This window comes from Eubalaena glacialis, chromosome 1 (assembly GCF_028564815.1).
Source record: "Eubalaena glacialis isolate mEubGla1 chromosome 1, mEubGla1.1.hap2.+ XY, whole genome shotgun sequence".
NCBI lineage: Eukaryota > Metazoa > Chordata > Mammalia > Artiodactyla > Balaenidae > Eubalaena > Eubalaena glacialis.
In genome coordinates this window covers 229,055,554-229,080,956 of record NC_083716.1, presented here as the reverse complement: position 1 = coordinate 229,080,956, position 25,403 = coordinate 229,055,554, and the positions used below count along the sequence as shown (strand labels likewise).

Genomic DNA, 25,403 nt, shown 5'->3' with positions numbered 1-25,403 from the left:
ATAATTTTGGTTTCCTTATTTTCTCAAACTGAAAACAGAGGTGAAATAAATGACCTATGGTGAAAGTCTGTTATGACTAAAAAGTTTAGACTGAGGCTGGATATAAACTTTGTAGAACAAAAATGCTCTGAGCACCACATGTTTGAAAAATCTTTGACTCCGTGGTGGATGGCTGCTTTTTGGCTGAAGGCCATGGCATGAGTGTGGTTAACTGCACATGGCTGAAGGACCACAGGGCATATGCAGACCAGACAGCCCTGCTGTCAGACTCATACACGTATAGGTTTGAGGGTCTTAATCAATTGTAATATTTAACAAAGTTAACCTTAGTCATAGGTAACACTAGGCAGTTATTACTTTGTTCTGGGTAACACGGCCATAATGATAAGGGAAATACAAATTGCATTTAATTCACAGTTTTTCCATGGACAATGCCCGAAAACGTACCAAGGACTGAAACCCCAGAGAAATACTAAAGGAGGAAGACCCTTAGTCTGGTTAGAGAGACAAAGCTGGCGGCTTTGCTGTGCGGTCTTGACCCTGCCCCACCTCATCAAATATGAGTCTAGCATGTTTGGAGGAAGTGGGTAGTAGGAGGGGACTGGAGGAGGGTGACCCCGAGAACAGGAAAGGAAACACCTTTGGTGCACCCCTCCCCCCAGATCATTACTACATAAGTCCATCTTAATGGGGAAAATCCCCTGGAAGCCTCAGAACTACTTTGCTCCTTTTTCTTCCAGGGCAGGACAGCTCCAATCTGGGAGCAAGCTGTGATGACAGAGAAGGCTTATTTTCCCCAAATCTCTCATGTATATAGTCTTCCCATGGATGAGAGTCAGTCAACAGACTGAAGAAACAAGATAGACTCCCAAATCTTGAAATCATACAAAAAGAATCAGAAAGATAATACAAATAAGTGCAAAATGACTAAAGTCATAAAAAAGAGGGAAAAACCCCTACAAAAAAGACCAAAAAAACCAAACCCTAACAAGTCAGAAAACCCCAGACAGACTTAGACTCCAAAAAGAACATCTAGAAATACGAATAGTCATTGAAATTAAAATTTAATGAATAAAAATAATCATATTTAACATTTATTGGATGATTACTATGTGACAGGCATGGTAAAGTATGTGTTGTATGTGCTAAATCATTTAATCCTCATAAAATCCTGAGGTGGGTCTCTTACTTCCATTTTAAGATGAGGAAACTGAGACAAAAATTTTTAAAAAGCTGGTAGTTAATAGATCTGGGGTTATAGCCATTGTTGAATGGTTCCAGAGTTCTTTTTCATTATGGAAAGTTACAGTAGATTGAAAATCTACTGAACATTATAAACAGCAGGAGAGAGAATCAAACTTTGAAAGATGGATGTGAGGACACGTCACAGGATATAGCATGGAGGGAGCAGCACGTGAAACAAAAGCTCAATACGCTACAATTTGGTCTCAAATACAACTGATGATGGGTCTCCTGGAGAGGCTGTGAGAACCTCTGCACTTTAGGACCGTTCTTCTGGGGCAGAAGAGAAGAATTTATCCAATAGCTTCCATCTCCCACTGGTCAGAGATTTGCCCTGCAGGTGCTAATGCCCTGCACTTCCGGGGTGCAACAGGAAGACGTGGAAGAGAGTCTCAAGGAACACGAGGCTGTGCCTGTGTGAAGTCTGTGGCCAAGCTGGCCACTGGGGGAGAAAGTGCCCAGAGCCCAGGAGCAAGGAGAGGCCAAGAGGAGCTGAGTGGCACAGGAAAGGTATCTGACATAAGAAGGAAGGAGAACTGGAGGAAAAGATGAGAAGGCCCAGCTAGCATCCTGAGAATGCCAGGAGTAGAGACAGAGTGAGGAAGGAGAAATATAAAAAAGAAATGTCTGAGAATGTTCAAGATTTGATGAAAAATAGAGAATCTCAGGTTAAATATCCACTGAGTAGGATATATAAAAAACACATGTGCACCTGTATCACAATTTTAATAACATGATAAAAAATCTTGACCTAATTGACATACGTAGAAATCTTTGAAGTCAAAATATCATCTCTACCACAATTCAATGAAAAAAATAACTAGAAAATTTCTGTATGTTTGGAAATTTAGAAATAAACAGTTAAATAACCACTAAGACAAAGGAAAACATTAGAAAAGATTTTGAACTTAATGATATTAAAATTTGTATGATGCAGCTAATACAGTGTTTTGGGGGAAACTTTTTAGCCTTAAAGGCATTTGAACTATTCCAAGTTGCTTAATCAAAGTCAAAACATAAAATTCAACTATGTTTTGCTGTATCTTTACCAGTTAAACTATAAAATTTAAAAAGTATATACCATTTATAATATAATAGCACTAAAAAATGTCAAATACTTAGAAATCAAAAAACCAGAAAACTCTAAAACACTGTGAGAAAATTAAAGCCCTAAATAAACAGACTCATGTAAGAATACAAACAGATCATATATGAATGAGTTCTTGGTACACATGTTTGCAGATGTAACACTGAAAAACAGTGAGAGAAAGGATGGACTATTCAATAAATAATGTTGGGACAATTCATTTTCTATATGGAAAAAAATAAAATTATAATCCCAGAAGTAGAAAACAATTCCAGGATTATGAGTCTTAAAAGTAAAAGGATTAAACTGTAATTTTTTTTAAACGTAGGAGAACATTTTTACAATCCCAGGGAAGGAAAGGATCTCTTCAACAAGACGCAAAACACAAAATCAAGGAAATCAAGGAAAAGATGGATAAGTTTGAGATTATAGTGAAAAAAATTATACATTAAGGTACCAATAACTAAATGAAAAGATAAACCAAAGACTGGAATGAAATATTTGCTGCACATTTAAATAGCAAAATTTCAGTACCCAAATATATAAATAGCTTCTAATTAATTAGCAACAAAAAGGCAAAGGCCACAAAAGATAAATATGCAATTCACTCGGAGAGAACAATAGACTGTCAATCAAAATATGCTAAGATTCCTAAACTCACTAGTCAAAACAAGATCCTATTTCACACCCATTAACATCTAAGCACACCAAGTTTTACAGAGGATATAGGGAAACAGGTACTCTGGCACGATGTTGGTACAATCCTTTTGGAGTCAATTTGACAATTCCTAAAAAATTTAAAATATGCTTTCTCTTATAACCCTCTTTGAATTCCACGTAGGAATTCAAAATCTAGTTGTCACAATGGTACATATACAAAGATATAAATTCCAACTTTGTAAGATGAAAGCACGGAAACAAACTCGCTGCGTTTAGGCAGATGGAAAAATAAACTGCTTTATTTATGTAACTGGATACTATGTGGCAGTTCTCACATCTATATGTATATAAACAAATCAAATCTCTATGTATCAACATGGATAAAATCCAAAAACATCATGCTGACTGATACAAGCAAGCGTCAATAGGTATGTATCATGTGAAACCATTTATTACATTTGAAGGACCACAAAACAATATTATTTATTTTTTATGGTTACTAACACACACACACGTACACACATATCCATGGAGTATAAATATAAAACCATGCATGGAAGAAGAGGCAAAGGATGTGTGTAGGACTTTCTGTATTTACCTATTATTTTCCTAAGGGGAGAGATGTGAGAACAAACAGGTCAAAACTTATTAATACTTGCTTAATCTCAGGGGTGGATAAATTGGAGCCTGTTACATTACTTTCTGTTTGTTTGAAATGTTTCTTAATTCAACTTAATTTTTTTTTTTTTAGATTTAAAAACCAAATCAGTTGAGAAGCCTCCTCCCTAAATGCAGCTGTTATTCAGCTCCTGATACTTGCTCGCCATATTTCTGCCTTGTCTGGAATTTTAAGGCAAAAAGAGGAAGGATAAACCATGGTATCTCAAACCATGACTCTCACCTTCTCTAGATATCAGAGAAGGAGCTTTCCCTCTCACTCCTCTCCCAGACCTGTTGCCTGAGGCAACAGCAGAGTGCCTCCCAGTTTCAAGTTGATGAGCTGGGCCTGGTAATAGCTATAAAACCTGGGGATGTGCTGAACAGCCAGGCCTGGAACTGAATGCCTGCAGGCAAGCAGCAGAGGGATTTTACTCAGGGCTCTTCAGAGCAAATTGTGTGGGTGGACAGTTCCACCCCGCCTGAACTCAGAATAAGGGGTGAACAGCACTACTATTTCTTTGAGAAATGCTAACATAAAATCACAGGAATTTAGAGCAAAATATGTCCTTAACTGTGCAGCACAAAGATGATAAATGTGATGCCCCAAAGATTACATTTAGCTCTCACTTATACCGAGTTTGTTCCTTCTGTAAAGTTTTAATTTTTTTCCTAACATTTAGAAATTGAGAGATTTCTCATGGAAACTAGATTACCAGCTTCATTTCTGAAAAAGCTGGATTCTGGTATTACTGAGTCTGAATTCTAGAATGTCAACAATTAGCTGGCCCTGAAGACTGCCCCCTACCGCAAAGCCTCACTCAATTAACCTCACCTACTGGCCCCATGAGGGATTTCAACTCCCTCATTTTACAGATGAGAAGACTGAGATTCAGAGAGGTCAAGAGCCTTGCCCAGCGTCAGAGCTACCCCGTGGAGGGAGGCATGCTGGCACCGTGCCGACCAGTTATCAGTTAATTTGCTGTGATTCCATTTTTCTACACAATGAGGGTACACTTCATGATTTCTAATGACATCGTCTGTGTAACTGAGCAAAGTTTTAACAGAGACTTACTTCAAGTGCTGTTAAAAATAATATGAATGGATTAATTGTAGAATCAGCAGGAAGCCTCCAAGATTTAGCCAAACTCAAGACAGAAAAATTCTTATGTAAAAACTAATAAGGGAATATGACAGTATAACTGAAAATTGGTATGACTAGAGGTTGAATGATTACAGAGGATCACTTTTTCAGGCTGATCTTTACCCGTGCGTAATTCTTCCCCTCTTTCTCCACCCGTCCCTAATCTCCCCTCTTCTTTGAACTCTAGAAGAATGTGCAAATCCTGCTCTGGAACTCTTCCCCAGCCCTTCCCACGACATACATACACTTCCTTTAGTTTTTTTTAGTTGTTGGATTTGTTCCTGGATTAATGCCGGTAGACATTCAATACTGACTTAGATGAGTTCTATCCATCATGCCCAGAAGTACTGAGCTACCTGGGTTGGGCATTCTTAGTCTATGCAAAGCACATTTTTGTTAGAACTACAACTACATGAAGAGATTACATGGATTATAAAATCCTTTAGAATATAAAACACTAAATAGCCTAAATGTAAATTGATAGGGGAATGGCTCAATTAACTTTGGCATACTCATATCGTGGAAAACTATACAATAATGCAATAAGGCAAAAAGAAAAGAGGTAGATCTATCTCAAATACTGTCATGGGGAGACCTGTAGGATGCAAAAGGATATATACAGCATAGGTATATGGTATCGATTATGTTAAAAAATACAAACAAAAAACACATATTGTTTGTGGGTCCATATATGAATATGTAAATGCATAGGAAAATGTCTGAAAAGAAACACAAAGTGGTGAGAGTGGATATATTTCTTTAGACGGGGTGGAGATGATCAAAGGGGGTTTTAGCTTCACCTGTAATGTCATAATTTAAAATTTAACTTAAATGGAAAATACTTGGATTTCTTGTGACTGAAGGTTTGAAAAATATTTTCATGTTAACACATATTTATGTGACTATTAATTTCCAATCACAATCTTAATCATGAAATTTGAAAAACATCTGATCATTCTGGGAAACGAAACTTACACTGCGTTGTCATCCCAGATTAAGTTTTCTGCGTAAAAGTCACAGAAGGCGGCTGAAAAGTTAAATTGCACTTTCACCAGTTAAAATCAAGTAAGTCAACTCTAGGAGTCATAACAGTTTTGAGGACACTGATTTATCTTCGCAAAGAATAAGAAATATACAGGCGGATCTAAATGAATCCAGGATCTCTCAAATTTTGAATAGAAATCACAGCGACAGATTGTTTAATTTATCCTAACATGAGTTCCATTTCTAAGGTGCTATTAACTTTTCAGTGATGGCATTTGCTTTTCTCAACAAAACTGATGGAACACTTGAGGGCAAGTATTGACAAGGAGGAGAAACGAGCCCCAGGGTGGTCAGAGTTCAGTGTGAGGTGACATCTAGGAAGTGGCAGGGCTGGGACTCCAGCCCTCTGTCCTCTCTGCCAGGCCATGCTGCCTGCTCTGATTCACCAGCGTGACATCGCGTGTCTGTATATCCCGTGTTCTCAAGCGCTCATCCCTGGCGATTATCTATCTTTCCACATCTCTTTATCTACCTGCCTGCATATCTATCTATCTATCTATCTATCTATCTATCTATCTATTTATCATCTGTCTACCTATCTACCTACCTACCTCCCTCCTTACCTATCTACCTCTGGAGGGCTTTCTCCATCCCTGACCCCTAGGGAGCCCTCCAAGCCTCCTCCTCGCCCCGCGCATGCCACCTCTTCCCGTGCATCCCCGCTTGCCCCCGTCCCCACGCTGCCCCCGCCCCCAGGTGTCTGCTTGGCGCCCGCAGTCACCGCACCCACCAGCAGAGGGTGAAGGGCAGCGCCCCCGCGGCGCGGCCGGCCTGTCGGGGGACGCGGGGTGGGGGTCGCCTCGCCGCGCACTCACCTTGCCGGCAGTGGGCGCGGCCACCAGGAGCACCAGCTGCAGCAGAAGTAGCAGCGCCGGCGGCCTCGGCGCCGTCCCAGCGCGCATAGTGGGCGTCCGCTCGGAGTCCCGGCGTGTCCAGGGACCCGCAGGCTCTCGGGCCGCCGCGTGCCCTGCGCGGCGCGGGTTGAGGGGCCCGGCTGTGAAGCTGGCCTGGCCAGCCCGCCCGGAGCGGGTTTTGTAGGGCTCAGCCTCCCCACCGAGGCTTCCAGGGAGGGAAGAAGCGGCTTAGGTCCCGCCCCCGTCCCCCCTCCCCGCCGACTCACCGGGAGATGTCCCTCCGACCCAGGAAGCGTGCCAGGAGGCGAGAAAGGGCTGCGCGCCTGCGGGGCAGGTGGGCGCGGGGCCAGGGTAAGGGGGTAAGGAGGTGATGCTCCCAAGGGTCAGGGGCCGAGGCGGGGCAAGGGGCTGCGAGTCGGAGGTGGGGAATTTGGGGGGTGAGCGATGTGGAGGCGGCGGAGCACGGTGGAGGGAGTGGCCAGCGGCCCTGCTCAGATTAAGCGGGAGGCGCGCCGGGCGTCTGCACTCGCGCGGCCCCGCTCGCTCCGGCTCCCGGCCGCTGCCGTCTCGCCTCTTTCCCCTTCTCAACGCGTCTCCAATCCGGCAGCCGCCGGACCCGGCGGTGAGAGCGTGGGGAAGAGGCAGCCGAGTCGCCCGCGGAATTGGGCGCGGCGGGAGGTGCGCGCCGCGCGGGCAGGCGCAGAGGTGGCTCCCGGGGCGGCGGGCGTCCCCACGAGGTAAGGCGCCCCCGACCCAGTCTGGGCGATGGCAGTCCCAGGGCCCGGGCCACCCGCCTGGGAGCGCGGGCGGTGGAGGGAGCGTGGCATCCCAGGGTGGGGCGCGCGGGCTGGCGGGCGGGGCGGGGGAGCTGGGCTGGGGGTCACCAGAAGAGAGTTTGTGTGGCTCCCGGCTTGTCTGCCTGGGCTTGAACTGGGCGCTGTGTGTTTTGATTAATTTGGAGGCTCGAGTTACCAGCCTGGCAGTCTGGGCACTCCGAAATGCCAAGAACAAGAGGCAGCTGAGGGTAAAGAGAAAGCCCATCCATTCTATTTTGTGTCGCGTTGAACTGGCTTTTTCACGTTAAATCTTATCTGCGGAAATGCAGGGAAAGCCAAGAGCCAACTTTGTCGGGGTGTCTCCCTCCTGAGAGGGCCCTTCTCGGAGGTGGCCTTGGACGCAAACGTGCAATATCTGGCTTGTTAGGGCACCGTCCTCAGAGCAGGGCTCGTGCCCTTTTCTTGTGCCACTGACCACATTGGATCTGATGAAGCATTTAGATCCTTCTTAGAATAATTCAGTTATCAGAATCAGTTTAACTTTGAATAAATTATCAAAGTATTGAAGTCATGATATAGTAACATAGGTGCATCATTATTTTTGCACTAAATACCTAGATCTAACAGCAGATCTATTAAACAACTGTAATCTCAAAGTACTGATGACGGCAAAACTGAAATGTGACGTGAAAATACCAGTGGGTGCAAACTCTCAAGAACTGCTAATGCTATTGTGGTTTGTTAGCTATTTTCATAACTGAAGGAAATGCTGAACTTCCAGGAAAGTTTAGTGAAAATAGAGATGTAATATTTGTTCCCATCTAAGTTCACAGACCACCTGAATTCCATCTCCAGGTTAAGAACCCCTACTTTGGATCAGCGTTGCTGATGTAGTTGGTCATCACACACCCAGTGTGAAATATGTGGTTTGGTCACTGATTGTGGAGAAACAATTGCTTGCAATTAGAATGTGTATTAGACCTATGTAGCTATGTAGGTAGGCGAAGCCCTGACAGCGAGTGAATGGAAACGCACACCCCCCCTTTTTGGTTGTAGAGTGAATATTATAAACTTCCCTCTGGTTTTTTTTTAAATATATAGATTTATTTATTTATTTTTGGCTGTGTTGGGTTTTCGTTGCTGTGCATGGGCTTTTGTAGTTGCAGCAAGCGGGGGCTGCTCTTCATTGCAGTGCGCGGGCTTCTCATCGTGGTGGTTTCTCTTGTTGCAGAGCATGGGCTCTAGAGTGCGGGCTCTAGAGCGCGGGCTCAGTAGTTGTGGCTCATGGGCTTAGTTGCTCCGCAGCATGTGGGATCTTCCCGGACCAGGGCTCGAACCTGTGTCCCCCTGCATTGGCAGGAGGATTCTTAACCACTGTACCACCAAGGAAGCCCCTTCCCCCTGTTTTTTATGCCAGTGATTGTCAACTCTGGCTGTGTATTAGAATCTCCTAAGGAGCCTCTAAAAATCCTGAAACATCCCAAGCCAGTTACACTGGACTCCCCAGCGGTAGGACTCAGGTATCTGTATTTAAAGCTCTCTGGAGATTCCCATGTGCAACCAAATTTGAGAGCCACTGTTTTCCATGCATAGTTCAGTTAGTTGCATTGAATCAGGGACTCTTCTTAGTAGAATAATAAAAAGGACATGTATTAAACTCTTTATTAAGACCTATGAGTGCGCAGACCACAGATGTTGCTGTGTGGTATATAGTAGCTTCTCGCCATTGATAGGGAGAGTTCTTATGGAACCTTCTCCTGCCATCCTTGTTAGATAGGACATCAGGTGCTCTGTTGATAAAATAACAGTGTCCAAGAATTCTGAGGCGTATGACAATCTTGCATGAACTGACGTTACTTCTGGACAAAAAAAAAAAACAACCCTCAATGCTAGAGTTAAATTCTCCTTCTTTTTGCTGAATTCCAGAAGATTTTTTAATTTGGGTTTCAATTGCTTTTTCCCAAAACCAAGTCATTTTGATAGAAGTCCAGACTTGGCTTTATCGACTTTAGAAAGGGGAGGCAGCAGTCAACTGCAAGTCACTTCTAACACTGCAGAAGAGCAGGAAAGAAACTTGTGATGTAACCACAGCAAGGAGGAAGCAGTGGTTAAGAGTATGGTCTCTGGAGTAGACTCTAGATTTTGAATCTTTTCCACACTTAACTAATGTGGCTTGGGGTCTTCTCTTCTATGAAGCGGGCATAATCAGGGTACCTACCTCAAAGAACTGTAGGAATCTAATTCAGTAATCCATTAGAAGTCCTTTGTCCAGGGTCTTCATAAAACAATCACATACTGGAATCTGTTTCTCCAGTTTTGTAAAGGAAGCTGATGAGAAATAGTGGCACAGGGTAGAGATGCTTTTCTCAGCTCAGCAGTAAAGTGGCAAGAGTCAAGCATACTCCACCAGCTCCCTTGAGGTCAACAGACTCCTAAGGCATCTAGAACCTTGCTGCTTGGCATCCCTGGGAGCAGCAGGTTTGGCATCCTGGAGAGCTGGTTAGAAATGCAGAAGGAATCTCAGGCACCAGCCCAGACCCACTGAATTGGAGCCTGCGTTCACCAAGGTCTCCAGGTGATTCATCCGCGTGTTAAACTTTGAGAAGTGGCTTGCCTATGAGCCAGATTTAACCAAACCCGTTCCTCACCTCCTCACATATATACACTCTGCTTTAGTACAATGTTGGTATGCTCACTAGGTGTTAATTAACCAGAATTTTTCATTTTTAAAAAACAGTCTTAGAGTCAAGAGAGTTTCCCAGTTGGTTCTTGAAATGTGATAAAACTAAAGGAAAGTGAGGATGGTTCTCTTTTTGTAAGTACAAAGGACACACAAATCTCTGCTTTTGATTTGGTGCCAGATAAGGGTTTTGAACAAAGTGAAATGGTAATGGCCTTTGACAAGCCCTGTCTTATTGTTTTTGCCCCCTTTTCATAATCACAATATCATGTCTGTTTTCTGCACAGTGCTTAAATGTGTAGTGTTTGCTTCCCTACTTTTGAAGGCTAACTCCAATAGGACAGTGGACTTTTTGGTGTTCTTTAATGTTAATGAGTGAATGAATGAATGAAGTTGTTTACTATTTGCTGAATGAATGAAGCTGGATGACTTGACAAATTCACTCAGGATTCATACCCAGGTCTGACTTCTTCCAAAGTTTATGATCTTTTTATAGCCTTCCCTGTGTAGGGATGTGCCTCAGCTTTTGATGTGATGTACTTTGCCAGGCTGCCTGTAGCTCCTCCTTTAATCTTTTTAAAAGGTTAAATTTAATCTTAATTAAATTTTAAATTAATCTTTTTTTTTAACTTCATCTCCCCACTTAGTCATCTCTCTTCTTTCAAGAACCTTCTCTTTTTCAACACCTCTAAAACAATTAGACTCAGATTCTTTTACAACCTCGGAGTCATTTTCAACTCTCGCCATTACATCTCCAGATTCTTTCTCCGCTTTTCTAAGATCATGGCCCCTGTCCCAGCGCCTGCACTTATCATCTGTGGATTATGGCAGCCTTCTAGCTAGTCCCCTGCAGATTCTTTCCTTTGAAATCCACCTTCTATGTTATTGTCAGAATAAAAGTTCACATTGTATCAGAAAGAAAAGGTTACTTTGGGGGCAGTTACAAACAACCCCCATATTTCAGAGGCTTAACATAACAAGATTTTCCTTCTCCATTTACACTGGGTATTCATCACAGGGTGTGGGGAGGTGAGAAAGGGGGAGGGGACTCTGCTTATCATAACTACTCAGGAACCTCGTGGAAATTCCCACTCAACGTAGTTTTCTCTGATCTCCTCCAAAGGGGAAGAGAATGCGGCAAATCAAAAACTGCTCTAACAGCTGCCACCTGGGTGTGACACTCGATGCATCTACTTCACATCTCATTGACCAAAGTGGTCACTTCATTTTGAAAGTGATGGGGAAATAATCTACCACATGCCTGAAAGAGAGCTGGAAATATTTGGTGAATGTTAGTAATGCTCATCACATACATCGTGTAACTCGCTTATTTTAAAACTTCCAGAAGCTCCTCTTTTTCTTTACAGCTTATTTCACACTTCTTAGGATAGAATAGAGTGGTCCAAAGTCAACTTTTGAAAAAATCTCCTGTGTCACCCCATACTTCTCAAGTTCACTCTACGGCCTTCTTTACCTCACGCCTTTGTACTTGCCATTCCCTCCACCTTGAGGGACCTCCCTTTTGGTCTGTCTAGATCAAAGGTCAAAGATCATGGTCTCTGTGAAGACCTCTGTCCAGACCTTTATTATATATCACAGAAACAGTGTCATGTATTTTACTTTTCCGCACTACAAGGCCTTTGAGGGCAGGCACAGAGATTAATTTTTTTTAATATAGTAACTGCGGCATTTAAAAATAAATTTACTGCGGTTAAATTTATGTATCAAAATCTGTACCTAGTTAAAGTACACAATTCATGGAGTTTCACAGATGCACACGCTCTGTGAAATCAATAGCATGATCCTGATACAGAGCTTTTCAATCACTCCCCGAAATTTCCTCCTGTCCCGTTTCAGTCCATCTCTCGCTCCCTGTCTATTCCCAGGCAACCACTGATCTGTTTCCTGTCACTGTAGGTTGGTTGGCATTTTCTAGAATTTCATGTAAAGGGAGACATACAGTGTGTACCCTTTGGTGTCTGGGTTCTTTGGCTCAACAGAACAATACTGAGATTGATCCACGTTATGTGTATCAGCAGTTTGTTCTGTTCTATAGCTGAGTAAAATTCCATTGTATGGACATCGCTTTTTTAAATATCCATTTACCTGTTGGACATTTGAATTGTTTCCAGTTTGGGGCTACTAGAATACAGCTACTATGACTATTTTTGTACAAGGCTTTGTGTGGACATGTGTTTCCACTTCTCTTGAATAAATACCTAGGAGCGAAATGGCTGGACCATAGGGTAGATGTATATTTAATCATAAAAGAAAGGGTTTTTTACAAAGTAGCTGTATCTTCATTCTCATCAGCAATGTATGAGAGTTCCAGTTCCTCCATGTATTTTTGGTGCCTTCTTTTGGTATTGCCAGCTTTTTAAATTTTAGCTATTCAAATGGTTACACAGTGGCAGTTAATGTGCTTTTGATTTCCCTAATAACTAAAGATGTTGAACATCTTTTCATGTACTTATTAACCATTCAGAGAACTTCTGTGAAGTGCCTGCTCAGCTCTTTTCCCCATTTAAAAAATTGGTTGTTGTTCTTACTGTTGAGTCATAATAGCTACTTATATATTCTGGATACAGGATCTTTGCCAGATGTATTTATTTTGAATATTTCTCCCATTCTGTGGCTTTTCTTTTCATTTCCTTATTGGTGTCTTTTGAAGAGCAAATGTTTTTATTTTGATGAAGCTCGATTTATCAACCTTTTCCTTATGGTTTGTGCTTTTCCTGTTATCTGAGAAATCTTCACCTACGCTAACGTTGCAAAGATTTCTTCTATGTTTTCTTCTTTTATAGTGTTTTTACATTTAGATCCATGATCCATTTTGAGTTAATTTGGGAGTATGGCGTTAGGTAAGGATCTATTTTCTAACATTTTTTTCTGTATGGATGTCGGGTTGTTCCAACACTATTTGTTGACTTTTTCTATTAAATTACCTTGGCACCTTCATGGAAAATCATTTGATCATCTCTGTTTGGGCCTTTTTGTTCTATTGATCTACACATCTCTTTTTTTTTTACCAATACCATATTGTTCTTATTACTATAGCTTTATAGCAGATCTTGGACTCAGGTAATATAAGTCCTCCGACTTTATTGCTCTTTTTAAAAATAGCTAATGCTATCCTAGTTCATTTGTACTTACATAAATATGTAATTTGCTTTGCTAATATTGTGTTACGGAGTGTTGTATTTATGTTCATTAAAGATATTGGTCTGTAGTTTTCTTGTAATATCCTTGTCTGTTTGGTACCTGAGTAATACTAAGATCATAAAATGAGTTGACCAACGTTCTCTCTTCTATTTTCTGAAAGAGTGTGTGACGGACTGGTATTATTTCCATCTTAAATACTTGATAGAATTCACCAGTGAAGCCAACTGGTCCCGGAGTTTTCCTTGGGGAAGGTTTTTAACTACAAATTTAATTAATTATGAATTTAACTGTTATAGGGTTATTCAGATTTTCTATTGCTTTTTGTGCCAGTTTTGATAATTAGCATCTTTCATGAAATGTGTTCATTTCTTATACCTTGCCAAATTTATTTGTCTATATATCTGTAGTGGTTTCCTCTTTGTCATTTATGACATTGGTAATTTGTCAAGTTAATCTATTTTATTTACCTTTTCAAAAAAAACAAAGAACCACTTTGGGTTTTATTGATTTCTCTCTATTGCTTGAGTATTTTCTCCTTTATTGATTTCCTCGTCTATCTTTATTATTTCCTACCTTTTACTTTAGGTTTAATTTGCTCTTCTTCTCCTAGTTTCCTAAGATAGGAACTTATAATTGATTTTAGACTTTTCTCTTTTCCTAATGTACACATTTATAGATCTAGTTTCTTTCTCTGCTCTGGGTAGGTTGTATCCCATAAGTTTTGATATGTTGTTTTCATTATCATTTAGTTCAAAATATTTTCTTCTTTGACCCATGGGTTACTTGGGGTGGATTAATTTCTAAATATTTTGAACTTTCCTATATGTTTTATTGTTGAGTTCTAATTTAATTCTCTGCAAGATTTTAGTCTTTTGAAATCTATTGAGACTTGTTTTATGTTCTATTATATAATTAGTTTATCTTGGTGAACATACCATATCTACTTGAAAAGCATATATACTCTGCAGTTGTTGGGTGTAGTGTTATATATAAATAAATTAGGGCAAGGTAGTTGATAGTGTTGTTCAGATCTTCTGTGTCTTGACTGATATTTTCTACCTTTTTCTAACAATTACCAGGAGAAGAGTTAGTCTCCAACTATGCTTGAGAATTTATTTATTTCTCCCTTTAGTTTTTCAGTTTTTGCTTCATGTATTTTGAAATTCTGCTCTTAAGCCCATGTTTGTAATATTTATAGATTTCTGATATATTAACTTTTTGATCATTATTAAGTGTCACTTTCCATCTTGAGGTCTATTTTATGTGCTATTAATATAGCTCGTCCACCTTCTGAGATGGCCCACACGCTGTCTGTGGAATGTGTTTCTCTGTAAATAAATCCACTTGTTACCTTAAAAATATATATATAGCTCATCTGCTTTCCTTATGCTTACGGTTTGTGTGGTGTATCTTTTTTCAGCCTTTTGTTTTCAATCTATTTGTGTCTTTTAATTTAAATTTGTATCTTGTAGGCAGCATATACTTGGATTTTTCTTTTCTCTATTTTAAATCCAATGTCTTGCCTTTAAATAGGAGTTTTTAGTGCATTTTCATGTAGTTGCTATAGCTGTTTTTAGGTCTGCCATCTCTCCATTTACTTTTTATCTATCTCATCTGTTTTTTGTTCCTTTTCTTCTTCCTAGCATTGTTTTGTGTTAATCAAATATTTTTTAGTGTTCCATTTAAATTTTTTTTGACTTCTAGTTATATCTCTCTGCATTATTGTTAGTGGTTACTTTAGTGATTATAATATGCATCTTTAACTTTACCCAATCTACTTAAAAGTAATATTGAATTTTTGAATTCAGTTGAATTCAAATTGAATTCAATATTCAGTAAGTTGAAAATTTGATTTACCGAATATTGAGTTCAGGTAAATCAAATTCACGTTTGTATCCATAGTGCCTAGTGCCTAGCATGGCATTTGATACAAAATGGGAGACTGACATATATTGACAGATATTTCTTGAATGAATAATAATCATAGGTGTTTTTTATGTTGTATCAAAGGTATATGGAGATGATTCCAAAAAATTTTTGTTTGGTTAATGCCAGGCTAGTTAATAGAAAATCACTTTAAATTTTAACTTACTACATATTTAGTGGATTTGAATTTACAAATCCTATGATTTTCTTATGTATTTAAGATTCTATGTATTATTTTGTTTCATTCCCATATGTGTAAAGTTGTAGTTGTAAAAATTTAACATAGACCTCTTCTTATCCTTAATTTCTTAAGTTTCAAAAAATTCTCATTTTCAAATTTTAGTGGGAAAGTAATCTTACTTTAATAATGGAATTCTTTATGGTTCTGTGAAACTTCCAACCACTGATTGTCTTGGCCATTCTGCCCACATGACATCCGTATCCAGTACACAGCACATTCTCTCGGCTTTGCTGAGTTATTTTCCGATGTGTAAATTTGACACTGAAACACTGACTGTGTTTTATGGTCTGTAGCAGACTATGGGATGGCATAGTTCTGAAGCCCAGGTTTGAGGGATGCCCTTGAATCTTTCATTAAGTTCCAGAGTGGCAGAAGCATTCCTAGAGGAGTCTAGCTCCAGGTCTTGTCCTATAGGGAAGAAGCCACTAGGAGACTCAGTCTCTAGAACCAACTCCTGCTGGTAGCAAGGCAAACAGGGGTGGGCACAAGACAGGATGCAACCATGAGGAAAAGCAGGTGGTTAAGCTCTCCTTAGAAAGGGCCCAAGATTCACACGAATGCAGTGCTCCTTCCCCACCAAGACAAAGCTTTTCTCCTCTCTTGGAACCAATTGCACACCTGCCCCAGTATTTCTGTTTAACCTTAAAAGTTCATTTGAACACTTTTGTGAAATCTCTCTCTCTCTTTTTTTTTTTTTTTTTGGCTTACATAGCTGCCTGAAATGCTTTAACTTTCCTATAATCTAGTTAGAAATGGTGCCTTTAAGATCTCCAACTGTCCTATAGGAGTTTCTAGAGTTGAAATTCCAAACATAAAGACCTTCACAGGAGAACTCTAGTTTTCTGGGATTCACAGGAAACTGAATGCCTACGTATCATAGTGCACTGTTGCATTTATAAATGTCTTTCCCTGCTACTACTATATTGAAGGCTAAAGTTGTTCTTTCCGGAGATGAATTCCCCGAAACTTACCCATGAATTTTCATGAATTTTGAAGCTGTGCAGTGTAGTGGTTAATAAGGGAAGCTTTAGAGTTTGAGCCCTGGAAATGTCTCATACTAACTGTCATTATTTGTAAAAGGACCTAGTCATATTACTTACCTTATGGGGTTATTGTGAAGATTGAAGACCTGTGTTAAACCTTTAGCACAGGGCTTAGCATATAAGTTGCCTGCTGAAAATGCCGCTTATTATAATTTCTTATGGCGAGGAAGATGATGATGGTGATGGAGAAGAGGAGGAGGAGGAAGAGGAGGAGGAGGGGAAGGGCGGGGAGGGGAGGCAGCAGCAGCGGTGCTGGGCATGGCAGAAGGAGCTAGCTCTCTGGTTGATAAAACCAGATCCTGACCTTTTCCTAAGTGTCCTCTCAGAGTCCAGTTAACTCTGATTCTGACTAGACTTGTCCTCCTGTATACCTTCTTCTACACTAACTGAAGAGTCATCCCTCTTGATAACTTCTCCTGACATTATAAAAGGTACTTTAGGAGAGACTGTCACAGCTTATTTCTCCTTCTCATTTGCCCAGATCTTCCTTCCTTCCCAGATCAAGTGTTGCCCCCCTCCTGAGGTCTGCCAGGCTTGCCCCAGTTCCCAGTTTTCTAACCCTTCTCTAATTTTTCGGGAGCTCGTTTTGCCTGCATGGCAAATTAGGAAGGGAGGAAATAAACATTTATCGAGCTGCTACCACATGCCAGAGACTGTGCTAGGCACGGATTGTGACTCTTGTAATTCTCTCAGGCATTAATTTTACATACTGAGAAACCAAGAGCTCAGGGTGGGTACAGACTTGCTCAGGGTTTTACTGGTAAGTGATCAAGATCTGAACACAAGTCTTTGTAACTCTACAGTCCTGCTTTCAGTCCCTCACCACGAGACCACAAGGTACCAGGAGAAGAAGGCAGCGGGTCTCTAGGGAGGAGGGAAGAAGCCATCAAAAGCAAATGCCAGCCTTTCAGTACGTTGGTTGGGGGTGGGCACTTCCCAGTGGAATCAAGGGGTGCTACTGCCAGAGTTTACCCCAAAGGCAGCTCTCAGAGGTCTGAAAAGTCTAGGGAATCCAGAGTCGCTCCACCCCTGCCCTGCAGGTAAAATCACAGACCAAGAATAACCTGGGGGAGTAGTGCTTTTGACAAGAGACATCTAGCATTCTGAGTTAAGAATGTCATTCTTAACTTGGAGGTAAAGGGAACATCTGGTTTTGAAAATCAGTTGTGTATTTGTGGAACCTATATCACCTCCACGTGTTTCCCACGTGGTGACATTATTAAGATTGTTGTCAAATGTTCTGTTGGTTTTGGGAGGAGACCTCATGGAGAAAAATGATAATAAAAGCCTATATTGGCAGAATGGTAGATTAGCTGAGATATGGTCCATTTGGCCCTGGACTAGCAAAGTCAACTCCAAGGTCAACTGAGGACTGTGCAGCACTCTCAAACAATTCAGCTGAACCTAGAGGGAAGGCAAGGCGGGGGCAAGCTTGGCCGGAATCCAGCAACATTCTGGATTGGAACTCATGTTGGAACTTAGAGATATTCTCAAGAATTTACTTGCATAGTTCTCAAGTTTTTCCCGGTTCCTCCTCAGGGAACGGGATGCTCCAGCCACATTCCAGTAGTCATGGACCACACAGATTTGTGACTTGCTTTAAAAACCTTGTGATGTTTGACGGGATTGACTGTTTTCGCTAAAAAGCTGAAATCAACATGAAGGCTTTGAAAGTCTGCAGGTAGAGTCAACCCAAAGATATGGGGTTTTAGAAAGTAACCAACTTGGATGTTGGGAAAAGGTCAGGTGATCTCTTAACAGGGAAAGCGTAAGCCTCAAAGTAGATATCCAGCCACCAGGCATGCCATTCTTTTTCTGGGAGCGTTTTTCTAACCCCTGAGGCCCCTTGCTTATACCTTTACAAAAGCTGAGCCTTTAGGAATTCTATTTTGGAAAGATAAAGGTATATAAAAATAGGTGTTCAGACCATCCAAAAAATTTAGCCTTGGAAAGAGAGTCTTCAGATAGCTCAGTGTCAGAAAGTCAAAGGAAAGACTGTGTAGTCATTGAGTTAATAAGAAATGATTTCCCTGAAAGAACAGATATTGTTAAAAAGAGCTCAGAGACTTAATGTTACTTGGGAAAAGAAAAGACATTATATTTCTGCTACCTTTTGTGACTGGAAGATTCCACTGCTCAGTCTCCTGTTTATCTGGTCCTCCAATCTTGGCCATTGCCCCCCGCCCATCCCCCAATTGATGAGAGCTCCAGCACGGTGTATTTCTATTCAAGATTGGGTTGCAGAGAAAACAAATTCCCCATGGTACAGAGAATGATTTGGAAGATCTCAGATCCTGTTCCCAGACCTAGCCTTTGGAAAACTTTGGGCACAGACTCCTAAGGAGTCCCAGGGGAATTGGAGTCCAGGAATTTCCATAAAGGAGTGAAGAAAAAAAAATAATCCCTGGGAGTTGGAGGAAGAGAACACAATGATATCTGCTGAATATGCATGCTAGAAATTACTGATATAAATACACTGCTGGGCAAGAGCCTATGGACTTGGTCAGTGAGGGAGACGGATGTCAAAAGGCCCAGGGCACGGGCGTTCAGCTTCCCTGTTGGGGGTGGGTGGCTTCAAATGAGCTCCCTGAGGTATGTCGCAGCCTTGGGATCAGCTGTGATGAGGACAGTGCTTTTTATCGGACTCAGCTGCACAGGTCAATTCGCTCAAGAAAAGGGAATTGACTACAAGACTGCGTCAGGAATTGGGGGGGCTCTCGGGAAGGAGCTGGTTTTTTCATCCTCTCATGAGACCATCTGTCTTCCTCTTTTTGCGTTTTCCTCTCTTGGAAACAGCTTTTTCTGATTACTTAGCTTATCTGTTTCCTCTAAACTCAGGCTTGCACTTGGCCTTGACTTGTCCCAGTTTTCTAACGCCTGGCTGTACTTCAGGATGTACTGGATGCATCCTTCCTCCCTCATCTCCCTTTCTTCTCTCAGTGTCCTAATTTCAGAAGACTGGTTCAGATGTTTTTGTACCATCCTCTGGCCCAGAGTTCTGTGTTACCAAGCCAAGCTCTGGGTTGGGTCAAGCTTTGGTTATTCCCCAACTTTCCGTGTGCCTGGGGAGATTGAATCAGGTGATGAAAACCTGGTCATCCCCCCAATTAAGAGCCAAAGGTGGGAACTTAGGGGACTCTGATACAGCACTCCATAGCACTCAACACTCCCTTCTTGAGAATAACAGTTGGCAGAATAAAGCATACCCTTTGAAAGGTACAGAAGTTTTGAAAAAGTTTCCAAGGTAGGCATTCTCCCAAAGCTGTTGTTTGCAGATGTTTTAGTGGCATTGCATTTGGGTTGTTTAGGCTTTTTTTTTTTTTTTGATAGACTCCAATTAGAAACATACTGTCTTGGCCACTCCTATGTGATGACAGCCTTTTGTTTATGAGAAGATAGGTTAGAGGGATGCTGTTCTGAGTGATGGGGTGTTTTTATTTGGTGTCATCAAAAGCATGGTTGAGACCAAAGGTTTTTTGCTCTTAACACAGGCAGTTGCAACAAAGGAAATCCTCGTAGACTGTTGTGGATACCATGTGTGACAGCCTTTTGGGAACTGTAGAGTACTGTACACACCGCTCTTCACGGTGTCCAGCTGACAGCCAGATGGGCCTTTACTTAGCTGTGACCTAGGAGCTGCACCCTAGGCTGGAGAACAGTCCTAAAGTCTCTGCGACTCCTCTGTAGCTTTGTTTTCAGGCTAGACAGATGCGTGGGGTGAGCAAGTAGTCATGTTAGGCTTGCTCTAGGTAAAACGGTGAACAAGGCAGTGGTTTTCCTTTTTGCAGCTCGTCTAAAGCAGAGAGCCCCAAACTGAGGTACATGTACCCTTGGGAGACCAAAAGATTCTTAAAAGTTATGCCAGCAGCTTGGACAAGTAATTAAAGGAATTAGTTTCTCAACTGTTACAGATATTCTTTCTTAGGATAGTTCTATCTGAAAATGGGCCTTTGGTCTAGGTTCTCACCACCCCTTTCACAACTGTCCTTCTACTTTTCAAAAGAAAGGCATACCTCCACCCCATCCCTCTGCCCCATCCATCCCAAATGTTACCAGCCTGCTTTGTCCAGACTGTTTGTGGGGCCGGATGAAGGGTGTTGAGAACAGAAGGCATCTACCTTCTGGGCTGCACATCCCCTGGGCCAGTTGGTTTCCCACTTTCTGTTTTCATCACGATTGAAGGAAGACTCTATCAACTGGTAGATCTTTCAGAATGATTCTTGATGATAAATTCTATATTGCTTTTCATATACAACTCAAGAGAAGTTCTCAGAATTGAGTGACATTTGTGTTACAAATTCCTTCCATTCACAACTTCTGAACTTTGTGAATAAGTTTTATTAGGCTTTACAGCTTTAAAAATTAAAATGGAAGTAACACTGTTGCTGAACCTGTCTCATTCCAGTAAGAAGTATTATTACTCTAGGGCTAAATAAACTAATTGAGAAACAAAAAAGCACACTTCATTCATTGCCAATGACATTTCCAATATAATTTCACTTTTAATGTTTAGTAATTGTTTATAAAGATTGAAATTTATTTATGTTTTTGATGAATCATGTACTACTAATAATCATAACAGTAAGTCAATCCAGGAGAAAAATCTTTTTTAAGATTCAGAGATTTGTGATCATAAGAAATTTAAAAAATATTGAATTTATATATATTTTTGTTGCAGAGAAGTGTGGGGTGATCAATATGATTTTCAAGTATAAAATTATATTGCATAAGGATATATGTGGGGGAGTGGAATGTCAATACAAAATCATGAAGAAAAATAATGTTAAAAACCGTGTGCATGTATTTTATACTGATGATGGTGAAAATCAGGTTGCCTGGCATTGTGATGTATTGGCTACAGCTAACATAGTGCTGCAACAGTTTTATTTTATAGGTAACCATTTACAATGTTCCAAATTATACTCCTTGCAATAAAAAGAATAAAGATTTTATATGTTAACTTTAAAAAAGGAATAGAGGGTTCAAATAGGTTTTTCAAAATTCGAATGGAAGTTTGAGAGCAGAAAAGTCTGAAGGCTGGGGTGTCAGTTGGGAGAAGGGACATATGTTGGAGTCCAGAAATCCAGATTCTGCCATTTATTAGCTCCACAACTTTTTACAATTAATTAAACTGATCCAGTGTCCTTTTTTTTTTTTTCGGTTGTGCTGCGGGGCTTGTAGGATTTTAGTTCCCTGACCAGGGATTGAACCCTGGCGCATGGCATTCTTAACCACTGGACAGCTGCCAGGGAATTCCAGTTTGCTTTTCTTACGCAATGAAAATAATACTTAACTAAACTGTGGTGAAAAGAGGTGACTTGATTGTGGGCAACACTCTAGGCAGAGAGTCCTACGTATAATCAGTAAGTGTTGGTTTCTCATTACTTCTTCCAATGCCATTATGATTTTTCTCTCCATCTCCTTCATTCTCCCTTCTTCTACCCTCTTGTATATTCAAAATTAGCCTCATCTTACATCCCCTATTAAATATATTTGATTCACATTTGAAAGGTCCCAGAGTGTCTTCTATAAGTCCATTCATCCAATAGATATACATTGGGTACTTATTATATTTCAGAGACTATTATGGCACTGGGAATAAACCTGTGAATAAAAAAAGATGAAATCCCTATTGTCATAGAGCTTATATAGTAACTAAGTGCATGGTGATGGGAATGCATTGGCTACTCCTAGCATAGCAGTGTCCTCTCACTGTTAGTTAATGTCCTTTCACATTGGACAGTCCCACTGACTAATGGGAGACCAGTTAGGTTCCTGCAGGTTGGTTCAGCTGTCCATTCATCCATTCATCCATCTATCCACCCAGCCATCTTTTCAATTAAAGTGTACTGAAACACTCCTAGGTGTTAGGGCCACCATCAGACATCCTTCCTCTGAAAGGTGACCACAGCAACACACTATTTTAACAAAATCCCCTGATGCATGCTTTATCACAATACGTCTGGAGAATAATTGCATGATGTATCTATTTTTTGGTTAAAATGCAAATACCTGTGGTTTTCTTTAATTTTTGACTGTTTCCTATTTGTTTAAAATATCAAATACATTTTGAATGATTCAAACCAATTTGTGTATTCCTCATAAAACAATAATTTGTTTTACTGAGACTTGCTTCTGGAATGCAAGTAAAAAAATATTTAAAATGATGTATTTAGGGATGGGAGAAGATCTAGGTACTCAAAGTGTTTCTGTTCCTAGTTGGTTTTGAAACTATCATGGAATGTTGTTCCACCACTTACTTGGAAAACTAGTCTCTCATAAATGCAACACTGAGTGAGTTTATCCAGATTTTATCCAGAAGTTTAAAAATAGTTTGTAACATTCTACACTCCCAGTTTCCTTCTCGCTACCCAATTCTTACAGATACAGGTCTTCAGAGAAGCCAAAGTTTTAAAGATGAGACATTTCAGTTCGTTCAGCCAAAGAGATCTTTTATCAAAGCATACAGTTCTTTGAGTCAAAATATTTTTTCTTTTTTAAAATTGAGATAAAGTTCACAAAATAAAACACACCACTTTTACTCTTTTAAAGTTTATAATTCAGTGGTTTTTAGTGTTCTTAGAATGTTGTGCAACCATCATCACTATCCAGTTCCAGAACATTTCCATCACCCCAACTCTCCCCTTCTCCAACCCCTGATAATTACTAATCTATTTTCTGTCTCTATGGAGTCGCCTATTCTGGACATTCCATATACATGGAATTATACAGTATGTGATTTCTTTCACTTGGGATAATGTTTTCAAGGTTCATCCATGTTGTAGCACGGATTGGTACTTCATTCCTTTTTATGGTCGAATAGTATTCCATTGTATGGATGTAGCACATGTTGCTTATCTATTCATCAGTTGAAGTGGGTCATTCCCATTTTTTGGCTATTACAGATAATTCTGCTGTAAATATTCATGTACAAGTTTATGTGTGAACATATGTTGTCAGTTCTCTCGGGTATACACCTAGGAATGAAATTGCTGGGTCATATGGTAACTCTATGTTTAACTTTTTGACGACCTGCCAAAATGTTGTACCATTTTACATAAAAACATGTTGATATGTATTTGCTGTATGTAGGCAAAATGTGTATTTCTATGCTAGGGGATTCCTTTTTAGTTTCAAAAAATAAAAAAAGCACTTGAAAGAATTGTAGCTTGGAATTTTAAAAGAAAAGATTAAATAGAAGAAAATTCCCCTTAGCAAAATGAAGCAATATTTTTTGTACAAACATTACATACATATATCTTTTCATTTCTCAAAAATATATTTATGATGTAAAGAATTTGAGAATATTTTTACTTCTAAGAATTAAAAATTAAGTATTCAGTTTAACCATTGCTAAGAAAAGATTGTTATGTCAAAACACTGTTGAAGTTCCCTTTTAGAAAATATTTCCATCACTAACTCTGAATGATGAAAGTAATTATTTTCAACATTATAATGCATACTCTGTTTTAAGAGATATATTTATATTTAACATATACAGACTTTAAACCCAGGACATAGAACCTCACTTGTAGATGAGAGTCTTCTGGAAGAGAAGAGTGGCAGAATTTTTTTTAAGTACCAAGATTTGACTATGAAGTAATTCGTGCACATGGCATTGGTAAGGCGCTCTTTCAGGTGGATCAAGCCCTTGGCCACAGATTCCTGGTGAGTGTCCTCAAGTACGATCACTGGCTTTTATTTAATAATTTCCCCTAAAGGTTGGTTCTGCAGGTGTAAATTATCTGAATGCTTCACATGTCAAAAAGCCCAGTTATTCCAGAAATCTATGGATTATGCCTGCTGCCATTCTGCGATTCATTTTTATTATTAAACAGCAGTCCTCTCTCCTCTCCGCCAGCTGCACCCACATGATCACCCAATGGGAGGATGCACAAGGCCACAGGTTCTTGCTCTCCTATTCACTGGGTTTGAATAGCAAAAACCTTCTCATATGTCCAGAGCAGCAGGGTCCCTATAACTAGGAGAGTTAGGACAATGCACTTCATGAGTGGGGTAGGCAGAATAATGACCCCCAGAGATGTCCACATCCTAATCCCCGGAGCCTCTGAATGTACTCTGCTATGTAGCAAGGGGGAATTATGGTTGTAGATGAAATTAAGGTTGCTAATCAGCTGACCTTGCCATGGGGAAATTATCCTGGATTATGTGGGTGGGCCCAGTATAATTAAAAGTGTCCCTAGAAGCGAAAGAGGGAGGCAGAAGAGTGAGAGTCGAGAAGGAGATGGGATGAAAAGAGCAGAAGTCAGAGGGTTGCAGCAAGGGAGAGACTCAGCTGGTCACCGCTGGCTTTGAAGGTGGAAGGGACCATGAGCCAGGGAATGCAGGCAGCCTTTAGAATCTGGAAAAAGCAAGGAAACTGAGTCTCCCTTGGAGCCTCCAGAAGGAACACAGCCCTGCCAGCACCTTGATCTTTTGCCAGTGAGACCTACTTCAGACTTCTGACCTCCAGAACCATAAGAGAATAAATTTGTATTGTTTTCAGCCACTGAGTTTGTGGTCATGTGTTACAGCAGCAGTAGGAAACTAATACGAGATTATTCGAGGTGACTAAAAAAAATGTTGGGAATTAAGACAGGGAAATGTTAAATAGTGACAAATATGAGAAGTTTTGGAGCTGATGAACATGTATTGATGGGCAGTGAAGGGAGAGAGGGTGATGGGAAGGAGAACGCAATTCTTTCAGAAATGCAGCCAAGTCTTATTTATTTGGAGCGAAAGTGAAGGAAACTGCAAAGTACTCTTAATTTTGAATTGTTCTTTAAAGAAAAAAAAAGCAACCCCACTCCTAAGCGTATATCTGGAAAAGATGAAAATTCTAATTCGAAAAGGTAACATGCACCCCTGTGTTCATAGCAGCACTATT

At 40.5% G+C, this 25,403-nt stretch overlaps 2 protein-coding genes across 3 annotated transcripts in view; one reads left to right on the top strand and one right to left on the bottom strand.

Moving 5' to 3' along the window:
• COL4A3 (collagen type IV alpha 3 chain) overlaps positions 1-7,558 on the bottom strand; it is a 142,238-nt gene extending 134,680 nt beyond the window's left edge. The window contains exons 1-2 of one of the 2 annotated variants that reach the window (XM_061187981.1): positions 6,955-7,558; positions 6,650-6,801 (exon numbers count right to left, since the gene is read on the bottom strand). In XM_061187981.1, coding sequence (XP_061043964.1) covers positions 6,650-6,736 — 87 coding nt within the window. In that variant the 5' untranslated portion in view covers positions 6,737-6,801; positions 6,955-7,558. The remainder of the gene's footprint in view (positions 1-6,649; positions 6,802-6,954) is intronic. The other variant, XM_061187974.1, reaches the window with a different exon arrangement.
• Positions 6,871-25,403, top strand: part of COL4A4 (collagen type IV alpha 4 chain) — a 138,716-nt gene continuing 120,183 nt past the window's right edge. The window contains exon 1 of the mRNA XM_061187994.1: positions 6,871-7,022. Within this exon, the coding sequence (XP_061043977.1) occupies positions 6,961-7,022 (62 nt within the window). The 5' untranslated portion in view covers positions 6,871-6,960. The remainder of the gene's footprint in view (positions 7,023-25,403) is intronic.